The sequence below is a fragment of the Oryza brachyantha genome, chromosome 1, assembly GCF_000231095.2.
Source record: "Oryza brachyantha chromosome 1, ObraRS2, whole genome shotgun sequence".
Classification (NCBI taxonomy): Eukaryota; Viridiplantae; Streptophyta; class Magnoliopsida; order Poales; family Poaceae; genus Oryza; species Oryza brachyantha.
Window position 1 is genome coordinate 26,991,595 of NC_023163.2, and position 22,443 is coordinate 27,014,037.

General features: G+C 44.2%; 2 protein-coding genes across 2 annotated transcripts; both read right to left on the reverse strand.

Annotated features, from left to right (window-relative positions):
* Positions 1-1,844: 1,844 nt before the first annotated feature.
* On the reverse strand, positions 1,845-5,985 carry LOC102701970 (G-type lectin S-receptor-like serine/threonine-protein kinase At1g34300). The gene is made up of 3 exons (XM_006646376.2): positions 5,802-5,985; positions 4,051-4,505; positions 1,845-3,045 (listed from the first exon to the last, which is right to left on the reverse strand). The coding sequence occupies exons 1-3, from the start codon at positions 5,983-5,985 to the stop codon at positions 1,912-1,914; spliced, it is 1,773 nt and encodes a 590-aa protein (XP_006646439.2). The 3' UTR covers positions 1,845-1,911.
* Positions 5,986-6,018: 33 nt separating this feature from the next.
* LOC102702245 (TOM1-like protein 6) lies at positions 6,019-11,017 on the reverse strand. The gene is made up of 9 exons (XM_006646377.3): positions 10,794-11,017; positions 10,157-10,235; positions 9,867-9,965; positions 8,826-8,939; positions 8,031-8,179; positions 7,841-7,922; positions 7,637-7,722; positions 7,246-7,476; positions 6,019-7,170 (listed from the first exon to the last, which is right to left on the reverse strand). The coding sequence occupies exons 1-9, from the start codon at positions 10,940-10,942 to the stop codon at positions 6,360-6,362; spliced, it is 1,800 nt and encodes a 599-aa protein (XP_006646440.3). The 5' UTR covers positions 10,943-11,017; the 3' UTR covers positions 6,019-6,359.
* Positions 11,018-22,443: the final 11,426 nt, after the last annotated feature.

Sequence of the window (22,443 nt, forward strand, 5' to 3'; positions counted from 1 at the left end):
CCGTGCGGCGGTTGCGGTGACGGCTCCTGGATCTGGCTAATCCCCCGCCTCCGCCCCTCCATCCCTTCCTCCCTCCTCTCTCTCTCTCTCTCCCCCTCTGCGATTGCCTAGCATGGCGACGGCGCGAGTGGCACAAGCCTGGCACGACAACGACGCAAGCAGCGGGGGCCTCCCTCCTCGCTCGCGAGTAGCTCAGGCCGGCGCCTCATCCATTCTTGCCTGCGTAGCCGGGCTTCATTCATCCTCGTTTACACTAATAGTGAGTTTATAAGATAATGATACAAGTCATGCAGCGTGCTGAATTTTTCATGTTTGGCCCTCATGTATTCAGAACTGCAACTCTGATAGAAGCTTCAGAATTTTTCAGCTCTTTTCATGTAGTATTTGAGTGAGAACATAATTTGTAACAGACTGATCATTGTTCCTGATACTTTTGTATTATACTTCTTTATCCGTAGTTTCTAGTTTTTGAAACATGATTAGCAGTTAAGAGAAGATTTCTAAAATATGATTAGCACTTAACAGAAGGTTTAGATGGTTCACATCTAGCCATCCTACCTTCGCCCCTCGAATCAAACATGTCACAGGTTCACCCCATTCCATCTTATTCCTCCAACCAAACAGAAAACAGGGTCTAACATATCCTTTCAATCAAACAGAAAAATGAAATCAACCCATCCTATAATCCAGGAATAGAACCAACCCATCCCACCTCGTCCACGAACCAAACACATCCTAAGTGTGCATTTTGAATTTTGTACAGCAATTCGAGTAAAGCTCCCAAATCCCTCATAGTTTTTAGGACCAGGTCAACCAGGGTCTCTACAGCCCCCCCCCCACCCCAACCCAAACTTAAGAGGCTAAGAGCATAATCAAGAGTGTCTAAAATTCATCTCTAAAACTGAATTTTGTGAATTATGCTAGAAAACATATCTCCAACAGGCTTCTAAGTCTATTCCCAATACTTATGTATGTCTAAAATTAGCTCTATCTAATCCTTGATTTGCGACAGATATATGTGTTCCTAATACAAGTTATTTATTTTTGGGTTTATTTTGGAGAAGAGTGTAATTTTTGTGCCCAATTTTTTAGATGGACCCAATACATAATTTAGAGAGTAAATTGTTAGTATTCTCGTGAAGATGCTCTAAGAGTATCACATAGACTTGGAAAATGAATCATAGTCCTAAAAGTAGGAGATTTTTATGAAAAAACAAATCCAAGATACTTCATATTCTAAGTCCCAATAGTTCAAAAATTCCAAACATTGGTTTATCTTCACTTGTAAGGATGTATGTTCCACTCCCCATGTGCATTAAAATAGATTAGAAAGAGTGAGTTTTAAATTAGAGGCTATTGATGGAGATCCGCTTATGAACTACAAATAGTATATTATACTAACGTCTATCTTTTCGCTTCTGCTTATAAGTCAAAATTTAAATTTTCAATCTTAAATTTGAAGTTGATTTTAAGGGTTTTTTCACCAAACTTTATTTTTCACTCTTGTTTTTTAGATCACAAAGAATACCGTACAAAGTTTTTGCCACAAATTATTTTTTTGTTTGCAAATAGTTCTGTTTGGCAAACACCCCCTAATTTTATGCTAATCATTTGAGAGCACGAACGAATAAACTAAACATCATGTTCTTGAAAAGTTGATTGAGCAAAGTTCTCTATGAAATACCGATAATATTTTTTATAAGAAAAAACATAGCTTTTAGAGGTTTAGGAAGTTTGTCCGTGATAATATATAGTCCGTTGCCTACCATGAGTATGAAGTAAAACACTGTGTATGTCTAATTGAGAGGCACTGATTCATCATGCTGGAAAAAAAGGGGGGGAACTGCAAATATAGAAAATCCACAGTATTGCAATTTCTCTAGCATCCGCTCGTTTTTATTCTTTCATTTATCAGTTCAGTTCTATAACAGGTTGACTGTTGGCAGGAGGATTTTGCGACACGCCTCCTCGGCGGCGTCCTGCTTCCCCTTCGTCGTCATCCTCGTCCTTGTCCTCGAGGACCGGGATGTCATGGAGATAGATGCAGTAGTACGCACACAGCCATATAAATATGCACATGCCGATCGCATCGAGCGTCCCGAAGAAGATCAGGATCTTGGTGAGCCCGCGGTTGATTGCGCTGTCATCGTCTTCGTGCCCGCAGGCTCTTGTTCTTGGGACCTTCACCAGGTAGCTGTGCCGGTGGCCGCCGCCGATCACCTCCCGGGCCCCCGCCGTCAGCTCGTAGTGAGAGCACTCGCCGTGGTGGGTGGCGAGGTGGCCGCGGCCGCTACCGCTGTCGGCCGCCACGTGGAGCGCGGCGGCGCAGGAGCAGTTTCGCAGGCAGGAGTCCGCGCACTGCTCCATCGTCACGTTGGTCGTCGGCGGCGAGGCCGGCCTGAGTACCGTGACGATGCCTCTCATCACCGCCATGTCGAGCTGGTCTGCGACGGCCGATGCGTTGCAGATATGACTGCTGCGGTCGTGCATCTGCAGCTGCACCGGCTGGACACCGTAGGTGGAGAAGCTGTTGCATTTGCCGGCGGCGGAGCAGACACCGAGGAGGCCGCAGGCGAGGGGCAGCTGGCAGAACCCGAGCGCCTTGTACGATGGCCTGAACTTCTTGTCCTGGCCATCATAGGAGTACATGCCGAGATTGCCTTCGTCTCCAAGCGCCAGGAAGCTGACCGGCGCCTTGATCGCCGGCGAGACGTGTGCGACCGGTCGCCGTTGCCCGTCCAGCAGCTTCAGCCCCAGCACGTCCATCTCCGCAAACTCCATGCTCCGGATAGGGCTAGGATCAGTGAGCTCCCAGTAGGTGTACCTGCGATGCGCAACGTGGAGATTGGCGGTGACCGTGTGGTCTCCGAGCTCCAAGGAGTAGAACGCCGAGGGGATCGTTGTCACCGGCGCGGTGAGGGAGGAGGGCAGCCGAATCTGCTGGCCACGGAGCAGCTTGTCCGTTGGCTCGTCGAAGCTTTGCCACACCGACTGGTTCTTGGCGTCCAGGAGAACGAGGTTGCCGGTCTGGGTCAGGTGCAGAACCTGTAGATGTGCCGAAAACAAAGGGGAAATGTGAATATCTCTCAACTCGTAAGTTATTAGCAAAATAATAGAAAAAGTAATTCGGAACCTCTAGATCGAAGTACTAAGAATGAACTTCCACAAGAGGAATTGATGCTATAAAGTAGTAAATTTGAGGGGCTATTAGTAGTTGACTGAAGAGCGGGAAGCTGAAAAACCGTAAAACCATAGGAGATCTAGACCCACTTTGCTTTTAATAAGGAGTCGTATTTTATTGCCATGTATTATATCTAAGAAATTTTATTTACATAAAAGACAACATAATAAATGTAGCTTTACTATGTCGCTTTATTTATTATTGTCGTCCATACTTATATGTTGTTCTTTATGATCATGTCATTTATGGTTAGGTTATTGACGTTGACATCTGATGAAGTTATAGCTTTGCGTCTTTCTCGCATTTTTTCAAAACACCCATATTTCTACTTCGGATCTGGCTTTGCGCCTTAAAATGAACTATCTTTTCCGTAAAAGAATAATGATGTTCACCATGTCTGTCTAGAAATGAACCTTCATCTCTAGACTAATTTGACGGTTTATATATGAGATCTCAGATCTAGCAGGTAGTTATCGGAAAAATAAAGGATTTTGCACTTAGTTGCATATATATCAGGATTTGGCATGCATCCTACTTCTACGTTTCATAGGCACATGGTTGCCAAATCCCCTATCTCAATTTTTGGGAGAGCGGGGATGAAAAACCATCAAATTCCCGGACAGACAACCCCATCGATCGTATCAACCGAATCATATATAGCCAGGTTCCATCTTCAACGACGATGTATGACTATACCTTGATTTTTCGCTCGCTGGGCATAGCAATATAGCATCGCATATCTAGCTTGCAATACTATTAGAGCTTGTAATAAATCCTATTTACTTCCTCACAGCTAGAGTAAGATCTCAAGAGTTAATCAAGCAGACAAAAATGGTGAAAGAACACAATAGATAGATCCACAAGATCACCTTTGCGCGTCGCCCTGCCGTGGAAGACGACCACCCGACGATCCCGGCGCCGTCCGTGAGCCGCAGATCGCCGTCCACCGTGAGCTCGAGCCGGCAGGGGCCCCGCGTCAGGAACGTCACGCCGTTGTGGTCCGAGGCCCAGGCCGTGACGTCGCCCAGGAGGACAACGAGGGAGCACATGGACAAGCCTTCCAAGCCCCCCGTGCCGGCCACGACCCTGATGGCGGCGGTGACGGCGGCGCCGCCAGGCCGCTGCGGCGACGCGCTGAGCACCGTGCCCGTCGTCGTCACGGCGAGACCAGGCTGCTGGTAGACCAGGGGCGCGGTGAAGTTGGCGCCGAGAGGGAAATCGGACGACGCGAGGGCGGCGTGGAGGAGGAGAGCGACCGGGAGCAGCACGGGCCAGGTGCACCGGGGGCCCATGGCCACGGCCGTCGCGGTCGTTGGAAAATTCTCTGATTTTTTTTTTTGGTTGAGTTGGAGAAGGAAGTAAGAAAATGGTTGAATTTTTTCTCGCAGATTTGCTCTGTATTTAAGGGCGAGGACTCGGTGGGGAGTGGCATATGATTTAACTGTTAGCATTAATTGTTTTGGCAGGATTAGCGTTTATAAATGGTTACAAAGCCGTGACAGTCAAGTGCAGTGCTTGCTGGCTATAAACAGTCAAACAGAGCCTGAAATCAAACAAAGATATAAAACTATAAAAGCGTGAGTTATATTTACATGATCCTCTGTAATTTCTAAAGCTTGATGGAAATTCAATTTCTTTTTAAAAAAAAGTGTGTATCACACACACACAAACAAAGAAGAATTTCTTACGTGAAAAAAAGAGACGGGTAGCAATGGCAGCGCTGCCCTCAGATAAAAGTGCGTGATAAAATCTATAAGTTGACCCCTTTTGACGTGGAAGTATGATTTTTCTGTTTGTAATCAAGATTGAACTGTCAAGGATGCTAGTACATTTAAAGTGCGTATATCCTCCTCATCAGCATTTATGCTTGCAGGGATTTGGTCATTAAAGTGCATGGAGTGGACTAATTGAAGCGGTAGCGACAATTCAGATTTGTAGTTCGTCGCTTTACGCGCCACGCGCGACGACGAGAAAGAAACGTGACGCGTACCGATGATCACGAAGAAGGGCCAAACAGCTCAAATGTGCGCCAACCATATTACAAATGTGTCGCCTATGCATATATCAAACTGTCCCAAGTTTTATGCGTTTTCCCTTGTAAATCTACTTGAGAAGAACGGAGGTAGTTTAAAGCGTGTTCCCTTGTACATCTACTTGAGAACGGAGGTAGAAGACAGTATGACTAACAACTGTATGAGAATGTATTTTATCTTAAGCAGTTCATAAGTAGTATTACGCTTGTTCCATGTCATTAGAAACATATATGCAGTTTTGGTTGATCAATTAGTCAGGACCCAGTAGATTGGGTTATATAATACTTCTACGTGTTTCCATGAAAAAAAAATCTTATCTGTGAACAAATTATCACGATTCAATTCGATGCAGCCGGGGCATTTTACTTCTTGCCACTCTTAGAAATGACACATAACATATTACCATCCGCTATCTATAACATATGGTCTGTGACATATGGATCCAGTGACAAATATGTTAGCACCATTTCTAAGAGTGGCAAAAAATTAATTATTCCAATATCAGTGAGTCAGACAACTTTACATGGCCCATAGTTCATTAACTTGGGTTTGGTGCTTGGTTCCAGAGTTCATCATGGCCCCCATACCATGCTGGGCCTCGGCAAGTCTGCATGGGCGGAGCTGGTTGATCAGCTCAGGCAGAGCCGCTGAGGTTGTATCACGGCCTGCTGGGATGCCTTGGTTCACTTTTTCTCCGGTCTCCACCTGAGGGGAGCGTACAAATGCACAAAGAGCAAAACCAAAACCAGAACCAAACCAAATCCTGGGCATTACTACCGCAGCGAAGTTACTAACTTGCTACACAAAAGAACTTTCCCTGAGATCAACAGAACCATAAAACATCCTGGAGAATAACAGTGCACGAACAGGATTTCATGTAGTAGATAATGAGATGCAAAACATTCAGATATGAGTCTCGAAGTGTGAAAAAAGGCAATGCGCAACTCATCATTTATGTACAGCAATAATGGTATACCATCTCTACTTAATTGAACAGTCAGCAGCCAGCCATGAAATTAACCAATGTAACCAAACATGTAAATGAGATGAGGGAGATATACATGAAATGTACACCAAACCGAGTGATGAGAATTCAGAAAACGAACCTAACGTTCACCACGGCACCACCAACCATTTAAAGGAACCTACTTCTTTCCACCAATCATAGGTTGACCACCATTTGCATTACCCATGCTAGAGGGTCCACCCATCTTATTTCCGCCACTGAGACCCTTCAAGTCAATCAAATCGCTAAATAAATTATCAGGTATGTAATAAGGTTTGTTTGCTGCCACTGAAGAACCTGACGGCTGTTGATGCCCATTCATTTGAGCTTGTGTTGCAGTTAGTCCATTACTTGCAGAACCCCATTGCATCGGCAATGAGGCTGAAGGTGGTACATATGCTGTTGAAGTGGGAGTATGTGATGCTGAAGGAGCTGAATAGGTGGCTGTTGATGAAACAGAGCCAACAGGTGAGGGTGGTTGTTGGTAAGTAGCTGACTGGAAAGGATTAGTATTGACACTTGGAGGTGCAGCCCATGGTGGTGCTGGATAATATTCTCCAGTTTGTGCCCAAGGTGCAATATAGTTTCTGTTCTGTGGAATATATTCCTGATTTGTTGGATGCGGCTGGTGGTTTGAAGGATACTGTGGCACAGCAGAAGGGTTTGGCTGCCCGTCAATAACTGCAGGTTGCTGAGGTCCATTAGGACCCTGTGTTGAAGAATCTGTTGAAGCTTCATCTGTAGGACTGCACAAGGTGAGGCTTAAAAGGTCGATCATATCCTGCTCTTTTGCTTGAGGAATGCTACTGACAAGAGCTGGGTCAACAGGAACTAAAGCATTGCTTGCAACAGAAGATGAAGATTCTGAATTTGCCATATCAATGGGTACAAGGGCAAGGTCTCCAGTGCTAGATAATGTATCATCACTGGTCATCACAGACTTATTTTTCCTGCAGATGCACAATGAAGTATAAGTTAACTATGCAGGATCACATAGCCACACGTTAAAGGCTACTTATAAATACCTTTGTGCTAGTCGAGTGAATTCATCATCATCATCATCCTCAAGAGTGTCATTATGTTCTACGGGAGGTGCAGATGGCTTTTCTGCTGGATCCTCATTAGGAGCCTCAACATTTTCCGTCAGAGGTGCTTCAACTGCTAAATGAGTGCCAGAGGCCATGGTGTCATATCTTGAAAGAATACTTTGCAGCCGATCATTTATCTCCAGTGCTTGCTTCAGTAACTGTTCATTCCTAAACAACAAATGAATGGTCTCAGATACCACATATCACATTTTGTGCAAGCTTCTTTGCTCGGCCTATGAAATGTAATAGTATGAAGAGAAACAAAGGGGAATCCCGAAATACCACTACATCACAAAATTCAAGGGGCAACAAATATTAATAGCATTACCCTGTTGAACTGACAAACTGCATGAGCTTTTGTTGGTTTGAGCGACATTGGCTCACCAGATCCATGATAATTTCATCTTGGACAGCCTGCGTTAAAAATAGGAGGTTGTTCATTAGGATGAAGTAGTGAACTAGACCAAATCTACTAACAGTAAGTCCATATAAAAAAAGTTAAACAGTTTTCAGGCAGGAACTTTCTTACTACCTTGTGATCAGCTGGATTCAAAGCATGCACCATATCACATAGTAGTTCTGTCACATTTCGAATTTTATTCATGTCACCCAAACTGTAATAGGAAAAGGAGCCACAAAAAGGTTAAAAGCATAAAATGAATTAGCTGGGTGATCGTTGACCAAGTCATTCAGTCCAATAGACCAAGAAAGAATAGCACAACCTCAGTGTCTCGACATCGGAAGACATTCTCTCATTTAGACTTCTTGCCTCATATCTCGGTGAACCATAGTTTTGAGAATTATGTGTCGCGGGAGGTGTAAATATCGGTGGTGCATCTATAGGACGTCTTGGGAACACTGCACCTATCCTCTGAATCAAAACCGACAAGTTGCAAATATGGTTAGATATAAAAGGGAATGTTTTCAAAGAAAAGAAAAGAATGATTCAACATAAACACGTCATCCATGCATATTGAACACACAATCACATGCCTTTCAAAATAATGACTGCTCACAGATACTGATAATGAAACAAGGCATAGAGAATTTCACAAAACTACATATACTTTGATCAAATTATCACAAAACTACAGATTTAAGGTGATGTATAACAAAGCTACAGATTTAGTGCTAAACTTATCACAAAACTACAGATTGAAAACTAAATATCACAAAACTATATATTTAGTACTGAAATTATACCAAAACTACATGTTCTAGAGTTTAAATCCCTATAACTGCCATTGTGTTGGAGCTATAAACATTGTAGTTTTCTGATAGAATTAACACTAAACCTGTAGTTCTGGGATAATATTGCTACTAAATATATAGTTTTATGATACTCGATATAAAATATGTAGTTTTATGATACATTTGGTGCTAAATCTGTAGTTTTGTAATACAACAGCTTAAATATGTAGTTTTCTGATAGTTTGGTGAAAGGTTATGTAGTTTTATGAAATTCACTCTAAGATATATAGCCTTCTTCAGGAGCAAATATGGAATTAGTTAAATACCTTTACTTCAAGATATGCAAAGTGATATTGTGGGTATTTACTTCCAGGTCCACCAAATGCTTCTTGCCAGGAGTCCAAAAGTAATAATATTTTATCCCTTACTAGCATATCATTCTGAAAGAAAAAATATAAAAGAATCATAAAAGAGAAAACACTCATAATCTTAGACATGTCCAATTATTGCCTCAATCCTCATTGACGTGAATGGAAAAATATGTGAATACCAACTGCCAATTGATATTCCAAGAGATAAATACTAGAACGTGTGTAAACAATAAGCTTAGATGCCGAGAGAGAGAAGAGAGAAAGTGTCCCCATCCCCAAGAAAACCAGAAAAAAAAAAACGTTCTTTTCTAATCAACATCACAACGCTGGGCACATTCCCAATGGGCCATAAAACAGTCAATAGAATATCATAATTCATAATCGAATATCCCGTTGCAAAGCACGGGCACCTTACTGGTAACCAGAAAATGAGTATATGTGAATAAATTGGTTCGTAGCTCATGTTTTTTTCTTAGTGCACAGGACTCATCGAATACAAGGTTTAATTCGGTAAAGGTAAATGTGGGTTCAGGTAAGTGGTATCCACATGATATCAAACTGTAAGAATGGCATTGAACAAGTCACCATGATATTAATGATAGGTTGATGACATCATGTACCTCTGCTGGCTAGTTACCCTAGTACTCTACTACAAATAATCAATCAGCCTTTAATGAAAGGGCTCCCTCTTCCACCCGCGGAGAAAATGGGTCTGATCATTTAGGAATATCCTGTTTTGGTTAATAACTCTCGAAAGAAGAACCATCCAATCACAATAGAAGATTAGTTTGCTTGCTAATTATCACAAAACAAAGTAAAACCAGCCAAAAAAACAGGGGATTAGTGTTACACAAAACACTAAACGCCATCTTAAATTATGCAATGCCACCAAGAATTCTTTGGATGAAAACAACCTACTGAGAAAAATCATCAAGTACATAAAATTAGGAATTCGGAATATCAAGTAACTAATAGTCTGGTGGGGAGTAAAGAGACCTTCTTCTGGATGATTTTAACCATTTCTTGCAGAACATGTTGCTCAGCGACTTCAAATTGAACATATTCACCACAATTCTTCATCATTGTCTCCAAGAGCTGCACCAAATTTCAAACTAAATGGATAAGATAAACAATAACTTCAGATCATTGGGTAAGAAAGTATGCAGGGAACTTTCTAGGTATATTGTTTTTGTGAAATAAAATTGTATTCTGTTCAAAGATAAAAATCGATGCAACAAAGAAAATACTACATCCATCATTACCAGTGTTATAGCAAAATAACATACCGTCAACGCATAGAACTGAACTTTTGGGTCCTTGTTCTGCAGTCGCTTTTTCACTGCCTTCACCACATCCTTTGTTTGCCTAACAAGGATTCTTAAATATATTAGAATGATGAGATAATTACTTGGAGTAGAAAAAACAAGTTAGTTTATTGCAGTATGATATTATATATGCAGAACCATAATTTCGACCAATTCTATGGCCCCAAACTCTAATTAATTTCTTCATATGAGAGTCAAAGCCTTCCCCTTTGCAAGGGGAGTTAATTAATGAAGGGGCTCCCAGCAATAGCTTGGGAGTTCGGAGAGGGCACAATCCATGCTCATGCTAAAGGTTCTAAGTTAAAACTGCATCCTAAAAAGCCTCGAATCGTAAGCCAGGGGCCTGCGAACATCTTGGTTCTGCTCCAAATACGCGTACTGCAATTACGCCGTCTTATCCGCACGGCAAAATGGACCAGATTTTGCCCAAAACGTGAGGCAACCAACAATTTCGGCAAGTTAGCCACCACCAGAGCCTAATCAAAGACCGAAATTTTCCACTAAACACCCAATCCCACACGCAGGAACCGGAACAGCACACACGGTTGTTAAAAAGAGAGCGAGCTAAGACGCGGCGGAGCTGAGACAGTGCGATCACCAGACGTCGGCGTTGATGATGTCGCAGATTTCGAGGTTGACGGCCCAGTCGGGCCCCATGAGCAGGTGGCTGGTCGCCTTCTCCACCCGCGCCGCCGCCCGCGCGACCGCCGGCGGCGCCACCGCCGCCCCCGCCCCCGCCGGGTGCATCGCCGGAGGCCCTAGGGTTTCGGCTCCCCCGAGGAGACGAACACTAAACTACACTATTGCTAGGCCGCTGCAGTATTAGCGAATGGTGGGTTTAATCCGGGCTGTCCGTTTAGCGCCGCGGAAGCAGGCGTGTTGATTAACAATTTGCCTCCGTCGCGAGTCGCGACAACTCGCGACGGGTGGTCCCAGGCATGACGTGCCATGTCACGGCCTCACGGGCCAGGATTGAGAAAGATATTAATAAGTGCTCCGTATTACGTTTTGGTCAACGATTCCAGGAGTTTTCCTTCGTTTATTGGCTTTCTTTTGGTTTTCTTTCATTTTTTCTAATTTATATTTTGACTATGGCGTGTACATTTTAGAGCAAAAGATGAGCTGCAAGCGTCACGCTGCTATTTTAGGTTTGCTTAAGTGTCCATTGCAAATATATATATATATTTATTGTAGGATTTGAATTTTGAATCCTACGTGTATTTGTCTTAGTGGATGTTTAAATTTATGTGTCTTTCCTAAGAAATTAGTGGCCAAAACAAATTTCATTACCCTTATGCCCCGACTCGTGTTTTCCATTATTACTTTTTGAAAGGGTAGGTTGTTTCGGTTACTCGTCCCATCATTACTGAAAATGCCAAAATAGAAAAACCTTTCAAATTCATTCACATTCTAAATGAACGAATAGTGCCGAATCTCATAAAAGTTTGAATCCTCCACTTTTCCTAAAAAAAAATGCAAGCCAAAGGATATTTATGTTTTTGCGGCTTTAGTCAAGGTCATAAAAGTGAGGGAAAACCTAAATTAATTTTAAAATTAAGAAAATTAGGTACGGCTCAGAAACTCGCTATGACGAAGTAGGTCGAAATGCTATTCGCCTTATAATTTCAAAGGTGCACAAGTACATATTAGGGGTGGTTGGATTAGAGATTTCCATCAGGAGCAACTTGTTTGGGATTTGGTACAGCTCACCATGAACGTTACATAAGCTACAGTTGTTGCTGCGTCTAACCACTCTTTGACAACGCCAGCTTAAAAAGATGGCCACTTCCAAATTTCCACTGAACGATCTATATATAGTTTATCGCCACGACTTTATGAATGGGTAGAATGTGTTCTTCTACCCGATTACTCTCGTATTTTTTCTTATCTCTTATGCATATGTTTACAGACTATTCATCGGTATATTTTTTATAAAAGTTTCTATACTACTTTAAAAAAAATAATGGTGATGGCAATGAATCTGGCACCCTACCACCTATCTTTTCTTCATCAACTACTCTATAATCTTTAATGTTAAAAATAGTTTTTCTATATATGTTATTAATATCTTATTTTATCTCCAAAGTATAAGTTTACCTATCTCAAAAAATCTATAAAATATTTAATATATCGTTGTAAGGTATAGGTACTTTGCTACTCTATGCAGAAGTTAATAACGTAGCCATAGTGCAAATCAGGTTCCTCGAACAGATGTTTGGACGCTGATAGAGCACCGATGGAATAAGCCGAGACAGATTGAGAATGAGTCAAAGACCATGTCCTTGTGCACTTAACTACAGACCTACAGTGTACCTGTACTCTCGCGGATTGTATATCCGGTATCCTGTAGCATTTCAAACGTACAATTGAAATCCAAACCAATGAATGAGGTGGTGTTTAGTTGCCAAATTTTTTTGGTAAAGAAACGTTTGACTGGATGTCGGAAGGGATTTTCGGAAACGAATGAAAAAACGAATTTTACGGCTAGCCGAGAAACCGCAAGACAAATCTTTTGAGCCTAATTAATCCGTCCTTAGTATATGTTGGTTATTGTATCACTTATGACTAATCATGGACTAATTAGGCTCAAAAGATTCGTCTCAAAATTTCTTCCATAACTGTGTAATTAGTTTTTTGATTCATCTATGTTTAATGCTTTATTTAGGTGTCCAAAAATTCGATGTGATGTTTTTAGAAATTTTTTTTAACTAAACAAGGCCTGAGTTGCCATAAGCAGACTGCACCGGGCAGAGCTCCAACATGCATTATTCCCGCTGATGACACATGTTCTTTCTTTTCTTGGTTAACTAGCGGTATGGCCCGTATACATTGTAACGTTAGCATCAGCGTCCCATTTACCACCGAGGAGACCAAAACCAGTCCTGCGCGGAGAACTGTGTGGTTCAAAACTCAATTTTTTTAAAAAAATAGTCACGGCTTTAAACGTCAAACTCACGGTTTGACATGATTATCATGCGGTATGGTACAATTATTATGGCGATTTTGAATATGGCGATCATAACGGCTTCGATCACGATTGTGTGGTTTGATGTGATTGTCGTGCGGTTTTGAATATAACGATATTCATTGTTTTAATCACGATAATCACGCAGTTTACTATGATTATTGCGATGATTTTGAATTACTCTGCATTAGGCCATATTGGGCCTCAGGAACAGTGTGATATTTATTTTTTCTCACTTTTTGATCTTTTTCTAATTGATTCATGTCTTGTTTTTTTTAAAAAATCTTCACCAAGGAGTTTAGGATAAACATAACTATATATCACCACGATTTTTTTGGATTTTTCTACTATTTTTTTTTAAATTTTTTTGAATTAACGGGATATTTGCGGAGCCGTATTGTCAAAAACCGGTACTGTATCATGGCAATACGTGCAATTATCGCGATAATCGTGTGTTTTGAACCTGGTTAACATAGTTATAACTGTATCTATATATTCTTATCTTTACATTGATAATTCTTTAATATTCAATTCGACTTTCATTTTTTTATTGTATTTCTATGTTGAACCACATTTCAATTTACAAATTTTTTAATTCTTGTTTTCTATTTATACTTGTGTTATTATATTATACTTGTACATAAACTATTTTCTGCATAATATTCATTTTTAATTAAACTTTTATGTATTTCTAAATTGTATTTATACGTTGATTCTTTCTCTTAATTTTACTTATTTTTAACCAGAATTTTGGATATTTCCATATTGCACTTATACATGGACTCTTCACTTAATATTAATTATTTATTCTTTTTAATCTGAATTCTGGAGTTTTGTATAATATATTCACACTTGAATTGTTTTTGTACTTCTTTATTTTTAATTCCAAAATTGTGGTTTGGATTCTTTATTTCTTCAATTAATGCGGGATTCTCTAGCTTGTGAGAACGAACATGGTAACTCATTTTTCTATTACTATATATATATAATTTTTTAAATTTTAAATTTGTTTTAATATTTTCTGAATTGTATGTACACATGGACTCTTTTAGAATATTTCTTTATTTCTAATTCTAAAACTGTATTTTCGATCGGATTCTATTTTTTGTTCTGATTATTGTGGTGAGAGCGAATGTGTAATGTGCTTTTCCTTTTACTTTATATATGAGATTGATTATAAATTTGTCCCTTTTGAATTATGTTATTGCAATTCACGAAATTGAAATCATGCTATTATGATTTTACAGATATCCAATATGTGCCACTCCTTACAGATTCGAACCATCGTCAAAATTTTCTTCACCAAAATGCGACCACCGCGATGACGGTCGCGACGGCGGCCATGAAGATGCAGCAACTTACAAAGGAAGACGAGGTCGCGGTGGGCAACAAGGGGATCGCCCACGTCGGCACCGGACCTATGAAGACGACCACCCAGACTTTGGTGGGCTCAGGATGGTGGAAGCGGGATCACCATGATGATGACGGCGACGACCGCCAAGGCGACCGGGGCCGAGACCTGGCTCGAGGCTTCTTCAATGGCAACACCCGGTCTCGGAGGGATCGCACACGATCTCCGCGGCCGCGCAACAAGGAGTACAATGATCGCAGCGGAGGGAGACGCACCCACGGTGCTGGGCCGACAGAGGCACAACATGGCGGCGGCGAGCTCTCTGGAGCTGCTGGACCAAATAGCCAGCACGCGCCTGACCCGGCGCAACAGAAAGAAATTGCTGCCATGGTAAACAAATTCCATTTTCTCCTAACCTTGAACTCTTCTCCTGTGAAGGGAAAAGAAGCAAGCAGCTGCTGCCAGGAGCTTACCGTCCTGGACAAAAGCCAGGAACCTGTGCAAACAGGGAATGAAGTCTGGTCCCCAAAGGCCATAATCCCGGCGAAGCGAGTCTTTGAGCGCATTTTGCAGGACTTAGCCTTGGTGCATGGAGATTTGGAGCCAATGACGACAGTACTCGACGGTGTGGCCGTGCCGATGCTGTAGGACACTGGGGCGGGCGACATTGGCCACATGGATCACACAGCGGTCGATGATGATGAAGAAGCCACCTCCAACGCTGAGCTGCCGCCACTGGACACGGTGGTGGTCGACATGACGACTGTCATTGATCAAGCGACAAGGGATGTCGACACTTTGCCGCCCAAGACGAACGATTCCACGCCGCCCAAGCTGATCATGCAGGTCAATGAGCTCTTCGTGTCGCCGCCAAAGCCAATCATATCCATGCCGCCGGCTACAGCAGGTGCTGTTGTTGGTCGACGTGCCAAGCCACGGCTACTGCCAAGCTCCACCAACACTCGCCATAGTGCCCGCCTCGTGAGGCAACCGGCACTGACGGCAATGGAGCGCTGCCAGCGCGTCCTGCTAAGGCGCATGGGCCTAATGCAGAAGGAAGATGATGTTACCGCCATACAGGAAGTCCTGGCCCAATACATCGCTATGTTTGATGGCCCCCTGCCGCCGGACGTTATCGCAGCGCTCACAGCGGTCTTCGGCATCGACAACGACGACAGCAACAACCCCACAAACGCCATCGTTCGAGTCATGGGTGAAGGGATCGCAGATGCGGTCGAGGAGGTGGAGGAGGCTCTTGCCTAATACCCACCAAGGAAGAAAGTGGGAGATCGACAACTCCATGTATCGTCACACTCTTCAGTTATCGTTCAGCTTTTGTGGCTGGGTCTTCGGCGGCCTGCGTGCAGTGAAGCCAGCGTTGAAAAACTAATGCACTATGCTTCTTATTTTCGTCACGTCATGTTTTGCCGATGTCGGCCTAGGGACACAAGAACGTCTTATTTGCTTCCTGCTTGAATCGTTGAGGTCGGCCTGGGTTCAAGTGAACCCCTCTACTCTTCACTTCGCAAGACTCCGCGTGCGCCCGCACAGAGTAGTGACAGCGAGGCCATGTCTAAAGGCGGGGAGAACCAACCGACCACTGCCCCAGCCGGAAACACAGGCCAACCATTTTGGCGGCCATTAGCCCAAGGGCTAACCCAGTGACTTGGTGCTGTAGTTCATGATGATGCAAAATCTTGAGTTAATAAACTGGAACATGCGAGGGCTGAACTTGGCGACAAGATGTAACGCGGTGCACGAGCTAATGTGGGAAATGAAATGCAATCTAGCATGCTTCCAAGAAACAAAACTCCAAAATATAGACAGCCATCTAGCCCGATTCTTGGGCGGCTACCGCCTAGACAGCTTCGCCTTCAAGCCAGCACGAGGAACAAAAGGCAGAATCCTCCTGCTTTGGGTGAGTGCAACAGTTCACATCCAACACATGCGAATACGACGCTTCTCCATATCAGCAAAAGCAATGATCATCCAGTCAGGATCTACGTTCACGCTCACATGCGTCTATGGCCCCACAAGGCACCACCTAAAAGATGCTTTCCTCAGACACATTAGAAGACTGAAGCCAAGCCCAGGAGAGGGATGGCTGCTCCTCGGTGACTTTAACATGATCTATAGGGCAAGAGACAAGAACAACACGAATCTGAACCTCGCCCGTATGAATCGCTTCAAATCGGCCCTGGACCACTGCGAGCTTAAAGAAATCCACCTGTAGAACCGAAAATTTACTTGGAGCAATGAGCGGCAGAGGCCGACCTTGGTGAAGCTAGATAGGTGCTTCTGCAATGAAACATGGAATTTAGCCTTCCAAAACCACATTCTGTATGCCCTGCCAACAGGCCCATCAGACCACTGCGCCGGGCCTAGACGGTTACACGATGAACTTCTTCAGAGTTTGTTGAGCCATCATTAAGGAGGACGTCGTGGTGGTCTTCAACGCGATCAATAACCTCATATGTGCAAGTCTAAACATGCTAAACTTGGCCAAAATTGTGCTAATCCCCAAAAAAGGAGCAGAAGAGGTGGCTGATTTTAGGCCGATTAGCCTAATCCACAGCATAGCAAAAATCCTCTCCAAACTCTTAGCATTGAGACTACGACTACACATGCACTCACTTGTATCTATCAACCAAAGCGCCTTCATCAAGGGTAGAAGCATACACGACAACTTCATGTACGTTAGAAACCTTGCAAGAAGGTATCACAAAACCAGGCGACCCATGCTCCTGTTCAAACTTGACATTACGAAAGCGTTCGACTCGGTCAGATGGGACTACTTGCTTTCCTTGCTACAACATCAAGGCTTCCCGTAGAAATGGAGGGACTGGATCTCAGCCATCCTTTCTACTTCCACCTCACAAGTCGTCCTCAACGGGATCCCAGGGGAGAGAATACAGCACGAAAGAGGCCTAAGGCAAGGCGACCCGCTATCGCCTCTGCTCTTCATCATGGCAATTGACCCGCTTCAATGGATCCTCTCCAAAGCAACCCAACTAAACGCCATCACCAAACTGTGAGACAGGGCGGCCCGTTTATGAATCTCGATGTACACCGATGATGCGGTGGTCTTCATGAACCCAGTCAAGAACGACGTCCAGACCTTCACTAGCATTCTCAAGAGCTTCGGAGAGGCTACAGGGTTGGTCACAAACATGCACAAATCCCGAGTTGCAGCAATCAGGTGCCACCAGATAGACATCGACCACCTCCTAGAGGGTGTCCCCGCCATGCGGGTACAATTTCCCCTGAAGTACCTTGGACTACCTCTAGTCTTAGGGAGGACGCGCAAGACAGACACTCAACAGATACTAGACAAAATCATGGCAAGAATCACAGGATAGAGAGGCAAAAATTTAGGACCGGCAGGAAGGTCAGTCCTAGTCAAATCAGTGCTAACAGCGCAGCCGATCTATCTTCTCACAGCCTTAAAGATCACCAAGGAGCCCCTAAACCAAATTGATGCTAAAAGACGAAGGTTCCTGTGGGCAGGGACGGGAGACATCACAGGGGGTAAATGTAAGGTTAACTGGGAAAGAACATGCATGCCAATAAAACAAGGGGGGCTGGGCGTGCTGAACTTGGAGAAATTCACGAGAGCCCTTAGGCTGAGATGCTCTGGCATGAATGGAGTGACCCCGCTAAACCGTGGGTGGGGATGGACACACCGTGTGACGAAATGGACAGAGCATTGTTCGAGGCGCCGTCCAAAATAACGATAGGGGACGGTAATACCATCCGCGTTTGGGACTCCGCCTGGCTAATGGGGCGTAGACCAAAGGACGTGATGCCATTGGTCTATGCGGCATCAAGTAAAAGGAAGAAAACTCTACGAGAAGGCATTACAAATAACGCCTGGATCGCTGACCTCAAGCTAAATAACAGTGCCAGCCTCACGGTAGAGCTGATTAATCAGCTGGTCGATCTGTGGGGTGCGACCCAAGAGATCCCACTTCAGCAAGGGGTTTCGGACTGTGGAACCCCGATCTCAGGTATCGGGATTACCTCGTGCTTAATTATACCATTCCCTGGATCAAGTAGATGGTACACACGATATCGAGTCATAGCATCAGTAGTTCATACAACAGTGCCTCACAAGGCTTATTACAACCAGGCACTTGGCCAGATAAAGAGTCTGAAGCTAAAGGACAATAATTAAACAGAAGCGATAAAAGTAGCGACATCTAAGCGGCGATACACCACAGGCGACAACTGGAAGGCAAGGCACCACTACGCGTCTTCTTCTTTAGTGAGGTCCTCGAAGCACTCGTAAGGGTCTGCAACTGAGTCTTCCTCAAACAATGATAGTGAGCAAAGCAGGGTGAGTACGGAGTACTCAACAAGTCACCACGAAAATATGCACATGCATGGTTATAACAAGGAGGCTTATAGAGTTCTTTTGCATAAAAGCAGCTTTCACAAATAGTTTTCACAAGACCTATTTTTTAGCATCAATTTCTATACCATGAGTATAATTAAATAGCCATGAAGGTTCTGTCAACCATCCACTGATGGTTTTCCTTCTGGCATCCATGCCATCTTCTAGGTAATTCAACCCCTTGCAACTCAAGGAGTGAATCACCTAGACACACATATAACATTTTCATTTTCATCTCATACTCATCTTTTAGGTTTTATGAGTCTAGCCATGTGTATGCCATGTCCCGATGCTCATATCCGAGAGCGCGGCTATTCGAATAGATTTAAACACACTACAGTAGTTGTACGCTTTTCCCGTGCTCCACGACTACCCAACACATGAGCTTCGTCCCAACACATGAGACAGTCGTGGCAAAGCTTTTCGATAACCTTACTTTGGCAGTGCCCGCTCCATGAACTTTAGTCCCCATTGCACTCTAGACGTCCTTTACTAGCAGTGAGGAGAGTTCTGACGTTCACAAGGGAGGAGTAAACCAATAAACACAACACAACACATCACAACTCACTGGCACTAACCTACCCGGTCATCCCCTGTGCAATAGGCTTTCTGTCTACTTGCACTCATAAGAACCACCACGGCTTGGGCACCACCTCCGCTTGGCTATTTACTAAGCTAGGTCTATACCAATTCGAGAAAAACGGTTGTACGGTGGTCATTTCATGTATAGCTGCATGGCTCGGTCCTTAACTGATCAGGGCGGGCTAACCATTCCCTAGAACCACCCATATTCTCACCATTCCGCCCCGATCGAAAACAGTTTTTATCTTAACAACTCATTCACAACCTGGCCGGGTGGCGCTCATATCTCCACCTGCTATCATGCAATTACTCCCACTGAGTAATGTCTCAACATCATCATAAATATTTCAAAAGTGTAATATTGAATGAAATGCAGCTAATAGCATCGCTAAGCAATGTCATCAATTGACTAGATTATAATTGCAACATGAGGCGACAAAGGTTTCACGGTAATCAAACATATGACAGGTTGTATCTAACTAAAGTGGGTCTCTACTTGTTCTGCATGTAATTTTAAATAAAGAAAACATTTTCTCAATATAGGTACAACATGTTCAATGGGGGTGATGACTTGCCATGCTCGAAGTCCTGCGAATTTGGCCCCTCGCCCAATTCGTTCACGACTACAAAATCTGATAAAACGGAGGGTCGATAGTCATGACATAAATATAGGTCTCGGGGTGGTCAAGTGAATAATGGAAATTTTTCAGTTAGCCGAAGTATCTCGCAAGTCCAGAATTAATGTGGCCGAGAAATTATGGATACGGTTTTGGTCCAGGAGGCGAAAGATTTAAACTAGTTTAGCTCTAAGCTTCACGAAAAAAAATTGCTAGATTAATTGGAACTAAAACAAGGGTTAAAAGGGAGGAAATTCCTAATTTAATTCAAGGAGTAGCTAATTTCCAGGAATAATATTTTTAGAAGAGAGAAAGTAATTAGCTGGATTTTTCTATACTCAGAGCAGTGGCTAACGTACTACTGCAGTTTGGTTTGTAGGGAGACAAAGCAGACTTGCTAATTTTTATGGTTGCACATGGAGCGGGAACAGCAAGGCGAGCAACAGCCCAGCTGGCCCACCCCGGCTGGCCTACCAGCCCACGGGCAGGAGGACAGAGAAGGAGATACAGAGGGGAGGCGGCGTTCGGGAGAATAGAGAATGGAGAAAAAAAAAGACTGACCGGCGGCGGCACAGCAGAGCGGAGCGGAGGGAGAGGCAAGGCGAGGTGAGGGCGCAGCGCCCGTCGCTGCTCTCCCCTTTTTATAGGCGCTCCCGGCGGCGAGAGGTGCCGGTCGGGTCCACGGCGACGTGAGCGAGCTGCGGCGTGGAGAGGGCGGTGCAGCGGCGACCCGACGGCGACACGACATGCACGTCCACGGTGCTGCGGTGGCGCGATGGTATGGTGGCGACGTGTGGTGGCATGCGCGCGCGGCGCAGCGCGTGGCGGCACGGCGACGACGGGGCGCGCGTGGCGTGGCGGTGGCTCGGCGCGTGGCGGTGGGGTGGCGCGGTGGTGGAGTTATTGCGACGTGCGCGCGCAGCCGGCGCGACGTGCGGCGGCAGCGACGGCAGCGGCTGGCGCGGGGGAGTTAAGGCGTCGTGCGGCGGCAGCGACGTGCGGCAGCAGCAACGTCGTGCGGCGTCAGCGACGTGCGGCAGTAGCAGCTGGCGCGGGGGAGTTAAGGCGTCATGCGGTGGCAGCGACGTGCGGTAGCAGCAGCTGTGGCGTGGTGGCGTCCATGCAGCGCCGGCGTCTGTGCCTCGGTGTGGAGAGAGAGAAGAAGAAGAAGAACCAGAGAGAGATGCCGATAGAGAGGAAAGGAGAAGAGAGAGAGAAAAGAAAAGAGAAAAAGAAAAGAAAGGAGAGGAAAAAGGAAATGGGTTTGAGTTTGAAATTTTGAATTCAAACCTGAAATTTGGACTCTGGAATTTGTGATATGGGAATTGGTATTTGAATCTGAATTTTGGAAGTTTGTAATTGAACGATAACATTATGAATTTGGAGACAATGGATTAGGGAAACTTGGATTGGATTAATTTGCTAATATCAGAATGTTACACGGACCAGATCACTTGGAAGCTTTTGGACCATGGCAAATACTCCGCCTCGTCGGCCTATAAAACGCATTGCTTGGGATCTATAGATTCCAAACTCAACGGCCTCATTTAGAAAGCCTGGGCCCCTTCAAATTGTAAATTCAACGTTTGGTTGGTGACTCAAAATAGAGTGTGGACCTCAGATCGGCTCGCGGCCAGAGGTTGGCCAAACAACGGAGTATGCCCCCTTTGTCGCACGACGGACAAGTCAGCAAAACACCTCCTTGCCCACTGCAGATACACCAAAAGAATCTGGACGATGACAGCTACGTGAGTGGCATACCAACAACTGGACCCAGGACGTTGGAACCCCACCGAAAGTATTTAGGAATGGTGGGAGATGTTATCCAATGCTAGGGGAGTACCAAATAAAGGATTGTAAACCCTTATCCTTCTAATCGCCTGGGAAATCTGGAAAGAGGGGAACCAGCGTGTCTTCGACAGGGAGGAGACCTCGGCTACTAGCCTCATGGCAAAAATTAAAGACGAGGCCAGAATTTGGTCCATGGCGGGCGCCAAGAGGCTTGGAGACTTAATTGCTCCTAACATGTAGAGCCCAACGTGCATGTTTATCTGTCCCCCCTCCCCTTTCTCTTTTGTTCTCTTCCGCCCTAGGGGCTTGTACTCTTCTCTACCTTTATTAATTAATGAAATAGCACAATCTCGTGTTGATTTCATTCAAAAAAAAAAAGTGTTAAGCATGGCATAGCTCACATTCTTGTAAAATCATAATTGCATGATTCCAATGTCGTGCATTGTACAAACATAGTTTAAGGTGGGCAAATTTATAAAAGCATGAATCCAATTAACCTTTCTTCTTTTCACTATTGATTGATTGATCAGAGATTTACATCATAGATGA